Source organism: Schistocerca gregaria, chromosome 5, assembly GCF_023897955.1.
Source record: "Schistocerca gregaria isolate iqSchGreg1 chromosome 5, iqSchGreg1.2, whole genome shotgun sequence".
Classification (NCBI taxonomy): domain Eukaryota; kingdom Metazoa; phylum Arthropoda; class Insecta; order Orthoptera; family Acrididae; genus Schistocerca; species Schistocerca gregaria.
In genome coordinates, this window is record NC_064924.1 from 81,019,687 (window position 1) to 81,038,693 (window position 19,007).

Below are 19,007 nucleotides of genomic sequence, written 5' to 3' on the forward strand. Positions count from 1 at the left end.
AACCGCTAGCGAGAAGTTGGTAAACTACACTTGACATCTGAGGTGCTCCTCACCTGGTGTCGTTGATGAGGGATCGCAATGCGACCCCAAACGACTGTGCTGTCAGGTGGAGGTAGTCCTGCTGAATTGCGACACCCAGTGTCTGCAAGCGGTTCACGGTGAGCTTCTGGTCGCCGAAAAGCGGGAAGCCCAGGAGCGGGACGCCAAAGTGGATGGCCTCCAGCACGCTGTGCATGCCGCCGTGGGTGACGAAGGCGCGCACACTGTCGTGGGCTGTCGTGCAGGGCTCACGTTAGACCGGCTGCCATTCAGCTATCTGAGTTATGCACATCAACAGCACAAAGCACTGTAGTAATCAAGATCATCAAATCCATAAGTGAAAGGATCTTCAAAAAACCAGGAAAATTTGTTCTGCCTTTCCGATACTATTAGGATGGAAGAAATATGTTTTGGGGTACATACTTGGTACGTCAATGTGAGGCCACTTGTTGTGATTTTGTTCTAAGTAAACAAAGATTACAATTTTTACTAAGTTGTCCGCATTTGGAACACACTATTCGAGCTGTAGGGAATTGTGAGGACACAGTTAATATGTCTACATGACATTGCAAAAGGCCATTTCACGAGCACTAAATGTTAGTCGAAGAACAAGGTGAACATTGTATGTCAGTGGGTGGATCCTTGAGGTACTGTGACAGATGCAGCCTATACTGATTTCCATCAACACAGACAACAGCAGCCAAATACACCTAGGAAATGGTATATACAAATTTATTGTTGAACAAATGGTTGTTGGTTCTGCCTCATGAATGATTCCTCTGGATCACATGGTGCTGGTGAGGTGGTTGTGTACCGTTTAATAAGAGAACATCACACATCTAAGTTCTCTCACTCCCTGGAATTGATTTGGTGTTTGATCTTCTAGACTGGATAATTGTTGCCCCAAAATCATCACCACTGGTGACCATATGACTGTGCTTATGCAGCTTTTGGAAGCTTTTCTGAACTGGTATACAGTGGAACTTGATAATCACACACTGTATGCGAACCAACTGTGCACCCAGTTTTACAAAAGAGCACATACTGGCTGGGATAGCCATTCTGTATGACACTGTTAGACTGTCTAGCTGCTGCTATTCTGGGACACCTCATACCTGTGTGTCACTGTGATCCCAGTGCATCTTTTAGTGTACAGTTAATTACTGTGCCTTGCTTTGTGTCGTAGATATGCATGATTCCTTACCATATAGACAAGAGAGTAATGCGTTGTGTTGCGATGCTTCCCTGGGAATACAACTGACACTGCATATGACATACGTCCTTTCACATTATATTTTGCAGTCACGTCACTCATGAAACCGTCTTTTTTTCTTTTAGAAATGTAAGTGACAGAGTATGTCAGGCTTAAAACAACTTTGTCATGAAAACTGTCACAAGAGTTTCTGGAAATAGGAACAATGTGGTGTTCAAGACAACTGTTAAAAAATTTTATATTTTGTACTATAGACTGTAGTGCACTGACTGCTAATTAATCACAGGGAAATATGGAGAAAACAGTATCAGTACTCCTCATCTCAAGGAACTGCACCTGTGTTAGATTAGAAACCTAAAAGTAATAGACTCTTTTTCTTCGCAACATTAACTGTACAGTCGTCCAATCTTAGTCTTGTTCGTTGCAATACTGACAATCACTTCCTGTGCAGGTCCCACCTGAAGATATGAAGCAGGAAAACTTCCATTAGCATAAGAAATGGTCATCATGAGAGGACTACATGTAAATATGCATTTCTGCCTTTAAAACAGTGGTTAGTATTCCGTATTCCTTCACAGTTAGTGTGTCCTGTCTCTAGGTGCAGCTTGCTGTCGCAGAGGTGGTACCGATCTTCTGGCACCTCATTGCCCACCCCTGCCTGTCAACGGCCAATGCCCAGATGCCACACCACCCCCACTTCCCTCACTGCCTCCACTTCCCCACCATTTCCACTGATCTCCACTTATGCTACCACCACCACTGTCCTCACCACTCCTCACCAAGCCACTGCCCTCATTTCCCCCACCACCCATACTGCCTCCACCTCCTTAACGAACCCACAGCCTCACCACTCTCACTGCCTCTCCACTACAACTGCCCCTGTCACATCCACTGTCCCCCCTACCAACCTCAGTGCCCCCACTGTACGCATCAACCCCATTGCCCCCATATTGTCCAACACCCCTACTACTGCCACCACTCCAGCACCAATGGAGTGCCACCTCCAAAGCCTCTAACTGCCCGCCACCCTCAATGTCCCCAGTGCACGACTTTCCAGCACCACCCTCTATGGCTTTGCTGCCCCCATTGTCCCCGGTGCCGCTATGCACTCTCTACACCAATCACCCAACCACCCTCCCCACCCCCACCTCACTACCCCAATCACTCTGCAATACTCCTCACCCTGACCACTACTCATCGCCACTGCCACCACCCCCACTAATCCAATGCCCCCACTGCCTATGCCAGTTCACTGCCTCAACCACCACAAAGGACTCCACTGCCTCCACGTATCTACTGCCCCTAATACTTTCATTGCCCTGCTACCTCTGCAGGCCCCATACTCCCCACGGCCTCCAACAGTCCACCCATTTCCTTTTTGCTTTTTTATTTTTACAAAGAATAAGATGGTTCCTCATGTAGTAACCTATATCAAGCAAACTAAAATATCTTTCAGAAACAATAACAATTGCAACCTTCAGTCCTTTTCCGCTGGTATGCTGGGCAGTTTTAGGCTGCCTGTTCATTTCAACGTAGCACATACGTCCACTGACCTCAGTTATCTGTTGGACGTATTCCTAAATCTGTCTTGTTATGTAATTTACCTCTCTGCAACTTCCTCTACTACCATGGAAGCTGTGCTCTGGAAAAAATCTGGAAATCTGTAGTAAGGTCTTATAGGACCAAACTGTCGTGGTGGCCGATCGGTTCTAGGCGCTTAGGTCCGGAACCGCGCGACTGCTATGTTCGCACGTTCGAATCCTGCCTTGGGCATGGATGTATGAGATGTCGTTAGGTTAGTTAGGTTTAAGTAGTTCTAAGTTCTAGGGCACTGATGACCTCAGATGTTAAGTCCCATAGTGCTCAGAGCCATTTGAACCACTTTTTTTTGTCATCGGTCCCTAAGCCTGCACACTACTTAATCTAACTTAAACTAACTTATGCTACGGATAAAACACACACCCGTGCCCGAAGGAGGACTTGAACCTCCGACGGGGGCCGCCAAACGGACCGTGACAAGGCGCCTTGGACAAAGCGGGTACACCGCGCGGCGAAGCTGTGTTCTGATGTCTCTACAGATGTCCCACAATGTTAGTAGCCACATACAACTTTCCTCAACGATTATGAAGGCCAATTAATCATTTCTGGACTTAGCAGTGTCGTTGTAACGCTACATATCGAGAGCTTCCATTTTTTAACTTTCCATTAAATTCAGATCTCTCGGAAATTTCTTATTCAGATTCCCATAATGGTTTGGTTTATTTCACAGTCGTCAGTTCAGCATGTGTGTTAACAAGAAGTGTGTCACTACACAGGGTGACAGTTATAGAACTATATGAAAAAAGGAAATCAGTTACAAACTATGGCTTGCACACACTTTATTCAACATATAAACATCACTACAAATATTCGGATATAGGTTCTGACATGTTCGATATGTCTGCCATCATTGGAGATGATGTGGCGCACACGAACAGCGAAATTCTGCATGACCAAAGTGTTGGAACATCGATACTGTCGATGACCTCCTGAATGGGTGTTTCCAGCTCAACAATGGGTTAGTGGTTATTGCCGTAGACATTGTCTTTAATATAGGCCCACAAAAAGGAATCGCATGTGTTCCGATCCGGAGAACATGGCGGCCAATTGAGGCCCATGCCAGTGGCCTCTGGATATCCAAGAGCAAGAACCCAATCCCAAAAATGCTTCTCCAGGACATCAAACACTTTTCTGTTTCGATGGGGTAGAGCTCCATCTTGCATGAACCGCATCATATCGAAATCAGGGTCACTTTGGATGATAATCATCAAATCATCTCCCAAAACTTTCACGTACCGTTCGACAGTCACTGTGCCGTCAAATGATATCACACTGATTATTCCGTGACTGGACATTGCACTACAAACAGTCACTCGTTGAGCTTGGAGAGGCTTCTCGATCGCAAAATGCTGATTCACAGTCTTCCAAATGCGTCAATTCTGATTACTCACGAGCCTATCGAAATGAAAGGGACTTCGTCACTGAACCAAACAATGCATGTGCATACTAATTCCCATCATGCCACGCGGCCAACGGTGCAGTTTGAACAACCTAACGCTACCGTTCAGAAGTCATGACGATTTAGTTTACATAGTTCAATAATTGTCACTCTATATTATCACCTGTTAAGATGATGATATTAAATTTGTGAACGTGACTGCACACACGGACTATGTTGCAATAAAAAGTAAAGAAATGTATTAAGCTTCCCCTCTTGAGCTATCGTTTGTAAATGGCACATATGCCGAGATCTTGACTGTGAGATAAACAACCCAGTAACAATGTAGGTGAAACATATGGTCTTTTCCGAAATATTGTAGGAGTGTGGACTGAAGTAAGCAGAAAATTCAAAGTGCAGCTAGTGGACATAAAAAGCAGACTAACACAGGTAAAGTGGTTACTCATGTCCAAAGGAAGCTTGCTAGTACCTAACAGCGACCTTAATTTATGGAAGAATCACCGAGAATTCACATTTGTAGCAGAGAATTGATGGAAGAGATTCGAGGACTGTGGGACAGCTGGAAAAAAAGAGAATCGACTCGTTTGTGATATGGTACTGGAGAGGGATGTTGATGGATTGACAAGATAAGAAATGAGGTGGTTCACTAAAGAATTGTTAAGGTGAGGAATGTTTGGAGAGTACTGACGAGAAAAAGGGACAGCATGATAGGGCGTGTTAAGACATACGAATAATTTCTTGATACTCGAGTGAGAAGCAAATCTTTCGGGACTGACAGAGACGGATCAAATAAACAATTGAGGGTGTAGGATGCAAGTATTACCCTGAGATTTTGGCGAAGGTGAGAAATTTCTGATGGTCTGCGTCAAAACAGGTCAAAAAATGTAGCGGCTGAGAGGGAATGTGGGACTAGGTAAGTAGGTGAAGACAGTGTCCAACAGAGGAAGGTGAGAGTAATCCAGATAGTGGAGCGACTGACCCAGTATGGCGGTCTGAGGCAGCCACCTGCTGGCTCTCACGTTGCTAGGCAGTCGCACACCGGCCGGCAGCTGGGAGGCGTCGCAGCGCAGCAGCACGCGCTGCTCCAGGCTGGACAACGCCTCCAGGACGGCGCGCATCTTATCCAGCGGTAGCGTGTGGAAGGCGATCAGGCTGCCAAGCGACACGTACACCGCTCCATGTGCAGACCCAGACAGGAACTGCTCCAGCTCCTGTTAACAAACCATAACTGTTCACAGAGACACCCCCCACACAGGGGCTACACAGTATCGTGACTTCTCCATAACAGAGTGCTGACCCACCTTTGTCACGAGATACAGCAGCCATTCTGACTGACGTGGATGAGACACTTTTTGGTAGGTTTCTGAAGGTATATGGCATTAGATAACTACCCACAGTCAAAGAAGTACGTTTTTCGCCCATCTTTCGTAATTTTGTGTACTTCATAACGCGTAGTGGACAGATTTTGTAGCCGCCTTTCTTTTTCATTATCTCGTACACTTGCCGATGCTTGGGAAACTACCGCAATGGCATATATTGCTTTATTTTTTTTCACGTGAAACCAGCCTCTTCCCAGTGTACATTGCTAGTTTTCTTGTCTTCTTTGTCCATTTCAAATGGTTCAAATGGCTCTGAGCACTATGGGACTTGACGTCTGAGGTCATCAGTCACCTAGAACTTAGAACTACTTAAACCTAACTAACCTAAGTACAACACACACATCCATGCCGGAGGCAGAATTCGAACCTGCGATCGTAGCGGTCTCAAGGTTCCAGACCACAGCGTCTAGAACCGCTCGGCCACTCCGGCCGGCTGTTCAGTGGAAATCATGATTGAGTATTTTTATGAATGTGCTACACAGCACAGATAAGTATTTTTCCCCTGAAGTTGTTGTTGTTGTGGTCTTCAGCCCTGAGACTGGTTTGATGCAGCTCTCCATGCTACTCTATCCTGTGCAAGCTTCTTCATCTCCCAATACGTACTGCAGCCTGCATCCTTCTGAATCTGTTTAGTGTATTCATCTCTTGGTCTCCCTCTACAATTTTTACCCTCCACACTGCCCTCCAATACTAAATTGGGGATCCCTTGATGCCTCAGAACATGTCCTACCAACCGATCCCTTCTTATTGTCAAGTTATACCACAAACTTCTCTTCTCCCCAATTCTATTCAATACTTCCTCATTAGTTACGCGATTTACCTATCTAATCTTCAGCATTCTTCTGTAGCACCACATTTCAAAGACTTCTATTCTCTTCTTGTCCAAACTATTTATCGTCCATGTTCCATACATGGCTACACTCCATACAAACACTTTCAAAAATGACTTCCTGGCACTTAAATCTATACTCGATGTTAACAAATTTCTCTTCTTCAGAAACTCTTTCCTTGCCATTGCCAGTCTACATTTTATATCATCTCTACTTCGACCATCATCAGTTACTTTGCTCCCCAAATAGCAAAACTCATTTACTAGTTTAAGTGCCTCATTTTCTAATGTAATTCCCTCAGCATCACCCGACTTAATTCGGCTACATTCCATTATTCTCGTTTTGCTTTTGTTGATGTCCATCTTATATACTCCCTTCAAGACACTGTCCATTCCGTTCAACTGCTCTTCTTTGCTGTCTCTGACAGAATTACAATGTCATCGGCGAACGTTAAAGTTTTTATTTCTTCTCCATGGATTTTAATAACTACTCCGAATTTTTCTTTTGTTTCCTTTACTGCTTGCTCAATATACAGTTTTAATAACATCGGGGAGAGGCTACAACCCTGTCTCACTCTCTTCCCAACCACTGCTGCCCTTTCATGTCCCTCGACTCTTATGAGTGCCATCTGGTTTCTGTACAAATTGTAAATAGCCTTTCGCTCCCTGTATATTACCCCTGCCACCATCAGAATTTGAAAGAGAGTATTCCAGTCAACATTGTCAAAAGCTTTCTCCAAGTCTACAAATGCTAGAAACGTAGGTTTGCCTTTTCTTAATCTTTCTTCTAAGATAAGTCGTAGGCTCAGTATTGCCTCACGTGTTCCCATATTTCTACGGAATCCAAACTGATCTTCCCCGAGGTGGGCTTCTATCAGTTTTTCCATTCGTCTATACAGAATTCGCGTTAGTATTTGGTAGTCGTGACTTATTAAGCTGACAGTTCGGTAGTTTTCACATCTGTCAACGCCTGCTTTCTTTGGGATTGGAATCATTATATTTTTCTTGAAGTCTGAGGGTATTTCGCCTTGCTCATACATTTTGCTCATCAGATGGTAGAGTTTTGTCAGGACTGGCTCTCCCAAGGCTGTCAGTAGTTCTAATGGAATGTTATCTACTCCAGGGGCCTTGTTTCGACTCAGGTCTTTCAGTGCTCTATCAAATTCTTCACGCAGTATCATATCTAACATTTCATCTTCATCTACATCCTCTTCAATTTCCGTAATATTGTCCTCAAGAACATCGCACTTGTATAGTCCCTCTATATACTCCTTCCACCTTTCTGCTTTCCCTTCTTTGCTTAGAACTGGATTTCCGTCTGATCCCTTGATATTCATACAAGTGGTTCTCTTTTCTCCAAAGGTCTCTTTAATTTTCCTGTAGGAAGTATCTATCTTACCCCTAGTGAGGTAAGCCTCTACATCCTTACATTTGTCCTCTGGCCATGCCTGCTTAGCCATTTGCACTTCCTGTCGATCTCATTTTTGAGACGTTTGCATTCCTTTTTTCCTACTTCATTTACTGCATTTTTATATTTTTCTCCTTTCATCAATTAAATTCAGTATTCCTCCTGTCACCCAAGGTTTTCTACTAGCCCTCGTCTTTTTACCTACTTGATCCTCTGCTGCCTATACCACTTCATCCCTCACAGCTATCCATTTTTCTTCTACTGTATTTCTTTCCCCCATTCTTGTCAATTGTTCCGTTATGCTCTTCCTGAAACTCTCTACCACCTCTGGTTCCTTCAGTTTATCCAGGTCCCAACTCCCCAAATTCCCACCTTTTGCAGTTTCTTCAGTTTTAATCTACAGTTCATAACCAATAGGTTGTGGTCAGAGTCCACATCTGCCCCTGGAAAAGTCTTACAATTTAAAACCTGGTTCCTAAATCTCTGTCTTACCATTATATAATCTATCTGATATCTTCTAGTATCTCCAGGGTTCTTCCATGTATACTGAAGCAGCGGAACTGATCTTTAGATTCATGCTTCTCTTAATTTGAGCTCCAAACGGTGGCAGTGCCTGGTATTGTTTCAGCGTTGTAAAATTTCCAATAGTTCCAATAATTTTACACTTCATATATCCTCTTTTCTTATACTGTTTTTGGTTTAGAAGTCTATTACATGCAACGAAATACATTACAATCAGCTACCTTTGGCCGTCCAACATCATACTACCTCGTAATGGATACAGAAGCGCTGCCGGGATCGAAGCGAACTCCCTGGCTGACAGCGCGGCCCGTTGCACCTCCGACAAGGCCGAGTCGAAGCCTGTCCGTAACAGCAGGTAGCACACTCGCCAGTGACGTCACACAGTGTTTCAGTCGGCGTGTAGACTCCCCGTGTAGAAACAGTTCCGAATGCCTCGTCAGGTTCCACTACTCTATGGAGGACGCTTCTCCCAGCTGTCCTTCCTCCCAAACGGTTAACTTGTTATTCAAGAGACTAGGGTACAGCATTCTACTATTCACAATATTACCAGTATTGATATTACAACAGTAACTGTTTTTCATTCACAAATTTGTTGTGAGCGTAGACTTTTGGAGGAAATGTTTTCTTAACAGCATAACCGTATTTTTTTTTAATTGTAAATTTAATTCTGATATTGTGCTATTTGGGAAAGTGACTAGGATACTACGATTGTTACTGTTATCTCAGCCATAATGTTCATCTTTATCACGTATCTCAGTACTATTTCTAAGAACCTTCTCTGTGTATGTTCTGGTGTTTCCAGGTGATAAATTGTCTTGTTCTTTATAGCTCAGTTTTCTATGCAGTCTTATACCTGATATGTTTTGGACAGACAGAACAAGCTCGTCACATAGTGTCTAGGTTGCTGAGTGCTCTGAACTGTGGAAGCTAATTCTCACAATTCTCATGACGCTGGTCGAAGCGGAAAGGTACTTTCGAACTTTGCCAAGAAATATTGTCAACTTTGACGATGCTTTCCACTGACAGAGATCTCGTGACACACATCGCAGCTTCAATCAGCGCGTGAGCAACAAGTTTGCATCAATAAAAACGAGAGGACAAATTTTCAGTACAAGTGAGGTAAGAGTGAATGTTCGTATAACGTACAATTTGCCTCATTTTTTCAGTGTTTTAAATAACGAATGTGTTTCGGTTCTAGCCGGCCGGAGTGGGCGCACGCTTCTAGGTGCTACAGTCTGCAACCGCGTCGCCGCTACGGTGGCAGGTTCGTATCCTGCCGCGGGCACGGATGTGTTTGATGTCCTTAGGTTAGTTAGGTTTAAGTAGTTCTAAGTTCTAGGGGACTGATGACCTGAGAAGATAACTCCCATAGTGATCAGAGGCATTTGAACCATTTTTTTGGATCTACTAGAAATGTACCTCATTACTCATACGTGACAATAATAGCTTTTCCAGATAGGCTATAAATCGTAGCACTTTCTTTCCCTCAGATAATTTTCTCTCACAGATAAATCTCTAATTGCACGGAGGATAGTAAATTGGACTTAAATCTGATTTTTTAGGCCTTCATACACCATGAAGTGTAGGGGTATTTACATTATAACGGATGACGGAAATCCGGATGCCGAGATAAAGAATTATCTTCCGTGCAAGCGTCTCATATAAAAATGTAACACAAAATTTTGCTGTAATACCCAGTTTCAGTTAACATCAGGTTCCACTGGCTGCAGAAATGCTTTGAAAAGCAACACGTAGCTAATCTCGAGCCTTCGCCGTTCCTTCTGCACGCCCAGAAAGAAAGCACGCAGCAAACAGCAAGCCTCCGCAGTTATTTCTTACGTACCAATTGGCTAGTCGAGGCCCTTCTGGTAAAAAAAAAAAAAATAAATAAAATAAAAAAAAATTTAAAAAAAATCAAGAGCAATTAAGGCAGAGGATGGACTGATTTTGAGTGGCGGACGTGAAGCAGCTGTTGGCGGGTGAGTGTTCTTTGATAATATTTTGATAATATTTGTGTCTGATGATAACAAAATTGTGAACAGTGTCAGATCTTGTGTTCAGTCTTTGTCCGTTAACGATAACTGTTTATGTGGTTATGTGGTGATAACGCATTTACTTGTGGTAAGTTGCAAGTACAGTGTCTTGCATTGATCATTCAATGGTATTTCATATAGCGGAGAGTAAATATGGAAGTTTTCATGACTGTCAGTCACACGTATGTTCCTTGTAATCTCGGTTTACTTCTTTATAATCTACTTTCATCGGATTCTGCGAATCAAGTATACCGATCAGTTAACGAAATATTTTGCTAGATAGAAGTCACTCTTCCAAGAATACTGAATAGCAATATCGCTGACGTCCGAATTTTGTTATGACGTTACTTTGCGTTAGAGAGATGATCTCCTCTCCGTTAGCATTTAGCACTACCCGCCTGTTCTGGATGATCCCAGCTACTGAGAAGAGAACTTGCTTGTGCATCGGTAACTTTTGTTTCTCTGTAGAACCGTTGGCTATTTAACTGACTTTTAACAGTTATGCTCAAGTTGTGCTAGTCCTTCTTCTGGTGAGATTGATTGTTTTATGGACTTTTCTACAGACAGGCACTATTGAAGCTTCCTTCATTTCCTCTTTATTATTCATTGTCAGTTTGGTTGCGGAACCATAGTTCGTTGTTATCCCTAATGTTGAGGTTATTGTCTTTTATGTTGAGAGAAGCTTTCTGTGGTAAATGGTTGCCTCTATGCGAATTACTTCGTCAGTTAACAAAAGACAAAGAGCCCATGCCAGAATGTGTGACGAACGATATGGAGGCTAATGTTTAATAAAATATGAGTTATGTTGCTCAACACTGAATGGTCAAGCCAGATCAATTACGTTTCCAACACGTTTTTTTAATTATGTAAAGATGAGGTTCTGGGGCGTAATATTTCCCATTCATTTAAGATTCGGCATAATCCTTGAATGGGCGACTTCTGCACAGGATAACAAACAGACTTTTTCTTAATAAAATAAAATGAATACGATCTGTTAGTCACCATTCCTCTCCGCTCCCCTAAATACTGTCTCTCGGTGATACTTTGTGGACCGTCTGTTTAGTATTAAGTTATCTGAGGATGGCTTTAACCGCCGAAAAATGATTCACAACGAACTATGGAATAAGTATTACCGTAGAACATCACTACTCTGCATTAAAATTTTTTATATGTCTTTATTACTCCAAGTACCGACGACATATTTCATAAACGTTATGTACTACCGTTAATAGTAGAAACCATTGGATAACAGAAGAAATATTGCATTTAATTGATCAAAGGAGAAAATATAAAATTGCAGTAAATGAATCAGGCAAAAAGGAAAACAAACGTCTCAAAAATGAGATCGACAGGAAGTGCAAAGTGGCCAAGCAGAGGGCAAATGTAAGGATGTAGAGGCTTATCACACTAGGAGTAATATAGATACTGCCTACAGGAAAATGAAAGAGACCTTTGGAGGAAAGAGAACCACTTGTATGAATATCAAGAGCTCAGATGGAAACCCAGTTCTAAGCAAAGAAGGGAAAGCAGAAAGGTGGAAGGAGTACATAGAGGGTCTATACAAGGGCGATGTACTTGAGGACAATATTATGGAAATGGAAGAGGATGTAGATGAAGATGAAATGGGAGATATGATACTGCGTGAAGAGTTTCACAGAGAACTGAAAGACCTGAGTCGAAACAAGGCCCCCGGAGTAGACAACATTCCATTAGAACTACTGACAGCCTTGGGAGAGCCAGTCCTGACAAAATTCTCCCATCTGGTGAGCAAGATGTATGAGACAGGCGAAATTCCCTCAGACTTCAAGAAGAATATAATAATTCCAACCCCAAAGAAAGCACGTGTCGACAGATGTGAAAATTAGCGAACTATCAGTTTAATAAGTCAGAGCTGCAAAATACTAACGCGAATTCTTTATAGACGAATTGAAAAACTCATGGAAGCCGACCTCGGGGAAGATCAGTTTGGATTCCGTAGAAATGTTGGAAGACGTAAGGCAATACTGACCCTACGACCTATCTTAGAAGAAAGATTAAGGAAAGGCAAACCTACGTTTCTAGCATTTGTAGACTTTGAAAAAGCTTTTGACAATGTCGATTGGAATACTCTCTTTCAAATTCTGAAGGTGGCAGAGGTAAAATACAGGGAGCGAAAGGCTATTTACAAATTGTACAGAAAGCAGATGGCAGTTATAAGAGTCGAGGGGCATGAAAGGGAAGGAGTGGTTGGGAAAGGAGTGAGACAGGGTTGTAGCCTCTCCCCGATGTTATTCAATCTGTATATTGAGCAAGCAATAAAGGAAACAAAAGAAAAGTTGAGAGTAGGTATAAAAATCTATGGAGAAGGAATAAGAACTTTGATGTTCGCTGATAACATTGTAGTTCTGTCAGAGACATCAAAGGACTTGGAAGAGCAATTGAACGGAATGGATAGTGTCTTGAAAGGAGGATATAAGATGGACATCAACAAAAGCAAAACGAGGATAAGGGAATGTAGTCGCATTAAGTCGGGTGATGCTGAGGGAATTAGATTAGGAAATGAGATACTTAAAGTAGTAAATAAGTTTTGCTATTTGGGGAGCAAAATAACTGATGACGGTCAAAGTAGAGATGATATTTAAATTGTATATTGGCAATGGCAAGGAAAGCGTTTCTGAAGAAGAGAAATTTGTTAACATCTAGTGTAGATTTAAATGTCAGGAAGTCGTTTCTGGAAGTATTTGTATGGAGTGTAGGCATGTATGGAAGTGAAACGTGGACGATAAATAGTTTAGACAAGAAGAGAACAGAAGCTTCCGAAATGTGGTGCTACAGAAGAATGCTGAAGATTAGATGGGTAGATCACATAACTAATGAGGAGGTATTGAACAGGATTGGGGAGGAGAGGAGCTTGTGGCACAACTTGATTAGAAGAACTGATCGGTTGGTAGGACATGTTCTGAGACATTGAGGGATCACCAATTCAGTATTGGAGAGGAACGTGGATGGTAAAAATTGTAGAGGGAGGCCAAGAGATGAATACACTAAGCAGATTCAGAAGGACGTCGGCTGCAGTAGGTACTGGGAGATGAAAAAGCTTGCACAGGATAGAGTAGCATGGAGTGCTGCATCAAACCAGTTTCAGGACTGCAGACCACAACAGCAACAACTATCGTTAATGCGACACGTGCCCGCAACACCAAAAGGCGGTGTTCTGACAATGGGCATATTTTTTTCGCTTATCATTGTACAAGTATACGGGTAAAGTCATCAGGTCCAGTTAGTAAACATCATATTGGGCGGCTATAACTGAAGTGCAGCTACGCACACAGGGTCAGTGGGGGCTGTTGTTATCGTATGTTATCGAAACTTTGTAGATATGCTAATGCGTTAACACGAAACCCATTTACGCTGGAAAAAATTAGTTCAGTTTGTGGCCACCAGGTGCAAATCTGGCGCTGTACATTGTTTCTTTGACGGTATGATATTTACGGTGTCATTTGACAAGCTAGAACGCGAGTCAACAGTATGCAGTCAAGAGGAGAGACTGTGCGCTGTTAGTAAAACTGTTTTATGTGAACGGCAGGCGTAACAGTACTGCATTTGGGAATGCATAGCCGAATGAAATATCTTAAGAGCGGCCCGATGTCATTTAAGTGTTAAAAGACGATGACAATGAAATTCGGGAACACTGGTGAGTTTGATGTGGCACCCGGAAGACGAAGGCGTCCTATCCCTGTGGGAGTTACTGACGAAGTTGCTGCTGTCGCTGTAGCCGATCATGCAGCAACTGCCCCAGGTAGTGTTAGTATTAGTTCTGCTGCGGTGTTGCGAGAGCTGTCCATCCCACAGCTAACAGTGCGGAATGTTTTGCAATCTCTTTGACACTGGTACGTACAAAACCAGAAAGCGCAGCAACAGAAACCGTAAGATGCGCAGCAACGTTCTGCATTTGGTCTTCGCTTTCTGCCACTGGTCGAAGTTGATGACATTTGGTCAACCAATATTTTATGGAGTGACGAGGCATATTTTATGCTACTGGATGCAACGAATACACAGAACTAGCGAATTTTGGGTACTGTTAAACTGCACGAAGAGCCCTTGCACACACCGTATGTGACTGTGTGGCTTGTGTTCACAAGCACCTTTATTCCCGGTTCGTTATTTTGAAGAGGATACACCCAGAGAGCCTAACAGTGCACCGTGATATTTTAACATTATGGAGACATCATTGTACTGCATGTGATTCCAGCTTTGGAAGAGCGCAATCTTTGTTTTCGCGCAATATTTGGCCATGCCTCATGTCGTTCGCCCAGTGAAATACCTACTTAATTTCACCTTCCACCAACGGGTTATCTCCAGAATTCTTCCAGATGCGTCTCCTGCATGATCGCTTCGTATGAATCTATGTGACTTTTTGCTCTGGGAATATCTACAGGAACGTGATCACCAGCGACACGTGCGGTCTCAAACTGGTCTGAAGGCCATCATACATGAACGTGTAGATTAGATTCCAAGACGCTACTCCAGGCGGCTATAATTCATGTGCGCAACCAAAATATTGAAAGCTAAAATGATGATTTGGCCCCTGAAGCAGATCTTAGGATCTCTTAATGCTCTTTAACATATGTATTACAACCTCAACATTAACGAATGATCAAGGCAACTAATGCTACTAAGTAGTAAACGTTGTTCCTCATTATACATTTCTTGTAGATTAAAAAACAACCCTTTATATTACAATTGTCCTTAGTTCCTGACTAATAATTGCTGATCAGTTGTCCTACTCTGCCCCATTTTTATGGCTACGCGATATACCACAAATAACGCGAAATGACTGACATCATCTACGTACCAAACACTAGAAGACAGTACTTTCAAAGAGGATCTACAGTGGTGTGGAACCTCAGTGGAAATAAACTAGCGTGATCACAGCTGTTTAGCTTTATAGCCCTAATAAGCCGAAGCAGTTAGCAATATCCCGTATGCACTGCGTCCGGTTCGTCAGAGTGAAGGTTCTCGCACACATTTGTGAAGACGGAAGAACTCCAGCCACAAAATAAAACTGTTTCAAATACTAGGACGGCAGAAGGCGGTCCTCTGACTAATATACTCTAATACTGTTTTCTCCTCTCTGTGTTCTACAGACGAGAAACGTGAGCTCGTAGCCACAAGGACGGAGTCCAAATAACGTCTCAACGTAAGTATAGGCAGAAGAAGTGCTCTCAATCACTGAACACTGCGTGCTCAACGACGACTTCCAATCCGGAGGCGAAGTCCAGAGTCGTATAAGTTCGTAACAATACAGTGCCTAACCTTTCTCACTATAACTCTCCTTAGAGCAAAGACAGCAAGTCCGTCTGTACCAACGAAGTTGATACAGAGCGACCATCACACACGGGCGCTCAAAAACGGAAGACCTCTTCCTCTCCACCAGCAAGACTCGGCTCCCCTCCCTCGCAACTGCAGAAGGCGAATCATCTTCACGAAACCACAGAATATTCTCCCTCTCTGCAGATTCTCCCGAACGACGATCAACCATATTTCAGTCTTCTGTTGTCCAGCACGGAAAGTTTGGGAGGAAATACCTATACCCATACAATGGTACGCTTCTGAGTAAAAATCTATGGAAATAACCCAGCCTGCGTGATTTAGAAGATGAAGCTTCCTCGGTCCTCACAGCTGTGTCCAAGATTTGCAGAGTTCCCGGTTATCCTTCCGGCCTAGCTACAATACCAGCCAACCGCCGCTGTGTTGTGTTTCTGCGCCCAGGTGTCCAGACTGTCCGTCTGATCACTTCCTGTGTCAGGCAGGACCAAAATACCTGTGCGGGCTTCACCCCCCCCCCCCCCTCTCCTGGGCTTGTGTTCTGCTAGCCAGTTATTTACGAAGTGTACGTGAAAATGTCAGTCTTCTTTAACTATTCATATATACGATGTACAACTTGTCAAATGATACCTAATTGTGGTTGTAGATCACGGCAAAGTATGTAGATGAGTGCTTGTAAGGTGCGAAATTATAGTCACCTTAAAAGATTCCACTGGATCTGCTGCGAGCATCTGCTGATCATGTCTTTTTACTGTGTAGTCCTCCGTGGTGTTTCTAACAAATAGCGTGTATATGTGTAGTTGCCTATTCTCTCCGAGACGGAATATTCACGGCTACAAATGATTGAGATGATCCTGTCATTGACAACCTGCACATAAAAATTTCCGTACAACGAGGTATCGTGTTGTGTTTTTACTTCAGTTTAGCACATCGAACCAATGATTCGTATCGGGATGCTACTACAATGACTTACAACTTGGACACCGTGAGTTATTTGTTCTCAGAAACGTCAGAGTTCAGCAAATTGTACATACTCAATATCGGATTCTGTCCTACACTTTATTTCGAGATTGGTAGAACACACATTTGACTATTTCTAGAGCGCGCCCCCATTATTAGACAGCGGACACGAAGTTTGCTGATACTGGTTCTCAGTGAGAAACAGAAGATCTACACCCTGACTGGCACTTTTAGAAAACGCTCATTGGACAAGAAAATGGAATTCAACACTTTCATTTTAAGTGTTTCCTTATCCACCGAACCGGAGTACGCATGTCACCTACTGAACGACGGACAGTAAGTTGCACAGCACCGATGATCTAATCGCCGGAGCGTCGCCCGCTGTGCAGATGAAGTACGTCGCCTATTTGCAATTATCTCCCTACACAGTGGATTCAGTGTCCTATCTGCAGACTCCTGGGGGTTGAAATTACCTCAGCACAAGAGATAACACGGGTCAAGCTTTCTGCTTCCTCGCCAGCCAGGAACAGAAACTCGACTCAAGCATTCTCCTGTAAAGGAGCGCTTCAGTGTGAGTCAGACTCTACAGAGATCTAAACAAGTTTCCCTCGTGTAAACTAACAACTCTCTGCCGGCCATGTGGCCAAGCGGTTCTAGGCGCTTCAGTCTGGAACCGCGCAACCGCTACGGTGGCAGGTTCGTATCCTGCCTTGGGCATGGATATGTGTGATGTCCTTAGGTTAATTAGGTTTAAGTAGTTTTAAGTTCTATGGGAGTGATGATCTCAGATGTTGAGTCCCATACTGCTCAGAGCCATTTGAACTCCTTGTGTCAAAAGCAACGCTCCTCAAAATCTAAAAGTCAGATTTTCCGCTCTGGCTCTTGCCAGCGTAGCTCGATTGCCAGAGGGATCTGTCTTCAATCACTCTTGGCAGGGATGTGTGCTGCATCAGTCCCTGGAGGGAAGTCTTCTAGATTGCTCCTTACAGGGAAGTCCTTGCACACGTCACACTCCAGCTCCCTCCTGGACTCGCGGCGTATGCGTTTGTGTTCAGGAGACGAATTCCGTAGGCCGTTTCAAAAACATTTTGTCCCACTACATGGGTCACGAATCTGCCTGTCAGTCTCCTGTCAGAATATTTTATGTAAGGTTCCATTTCCCTTTGTACATCCTTGTCACTCCGCCAAACGAAAACGCGTCTCTGCTTTACATGGGAAACATTCTCCGGCACTTCCTGTGATAAGACTTTTAAGAGGTCAGCTCTCGATCATAGTTTGTGACCCCGCGCATTCCTTCACAATAAAAGGATGTCCTTTCGCCTTCTTCCGCCCCTGAAATTCATTCTCCAGATTTGAAATTCTGAAATCTTTTCTGTCTTGTCAGAGAGCAACCTCCTGCCTGCTCTGCCCATGGTACAAGGGACCTGCAGCCTCTAGCATCACAAACCACACTTCGCCACACACTGCTCCCTCTCCAAGGGCAGTAAATGTCCGCCCCTGCAGAACATGTTATGACTCTCTCCACCCCCTCTGTAACCGATAGTGGCTTCTGAGGAAAGCTCGCGTGCTTCAGTGCTGTCAGTGCTCAACCCTAATTAATTCCCAGACATGCAGTACTACAGAAATTGTTAGTACATCATGCCAGCTAGTTTCATCCAATAAAATTATTAGTAATGCGATTGAGCATTGTAAAGAGTGATCTGTTAGAAATATAAATCTGCAAGAATATTAAATATGTGGTGACAAAATCTTGCTGCCTTACAAGAGGTGCAGCATCTTGTCGCTTTCTCTGGTGGCCGTATTGCACAGATTGTGTCAGGGATTGCTAATAATAAAGCCAGCATTATTTTGTCACTTTTTTAACCTTTTGTGCCCATATCCCATTCCCAATCCATTACATGTGGAAACATTTCTATATCCCTTTCTTGCATCCACAGCACTAGATTGGCACCAGATCACCAAAATTGGAAATCCGTTCCGCATTAAGGCATCAGGATATCTCCACCAAGTTTCGCTGCCTCACGAGAAATAAAGTCCATGCTGGACCAGTGTGAGCAGCAGCACTTTAATTATAATAGCCCTGTACTTGTCACGACACACACATGATATGTCAGTCATCAGTGACTGCAGTGCTATTTGCTGTTTATGCGCATTTAGAAGGCACGATAGAAGCCATATTGGACAAAATGGAAACGTGCTTTGTTAACGCACTGTTGTATGCTAATAAACAAATTCTTTCTGGGCCTGCCTGTCGTGTTTATTCCTCGTAAGTGAACGGTTTTGAAAATTTTAAGTATAGATGAAGATGTAGTGTACAAA

At 43.3% G+C, this 19,007-nt stretch overlaps 1 protein-coding gene across 2 annotated transcripts in view; it reads right to left on the minus strand.

The window, feature by feature from the left end:
* Positions 1-19,007, minus strand: part of LOC126272569 (UDP-glucosyltransferase 2-like) — a 92,301-nt gene that overhangs the window by 16,318 nt on the left and 56,976 nt on the right. For both annotated transcript variants that reach the window (XM_049975490.1, XM_049975491.1), the window contains one exon: positions 5,230-5,461. In XM_049975490.1, coding sequence (XP_049831447.1) covers positions 5,230-5,461 — 232 coding nt within the window. The remainder of the gene's footprint in view (positions 1-5,229; positions 5,462-19,007) is intronic.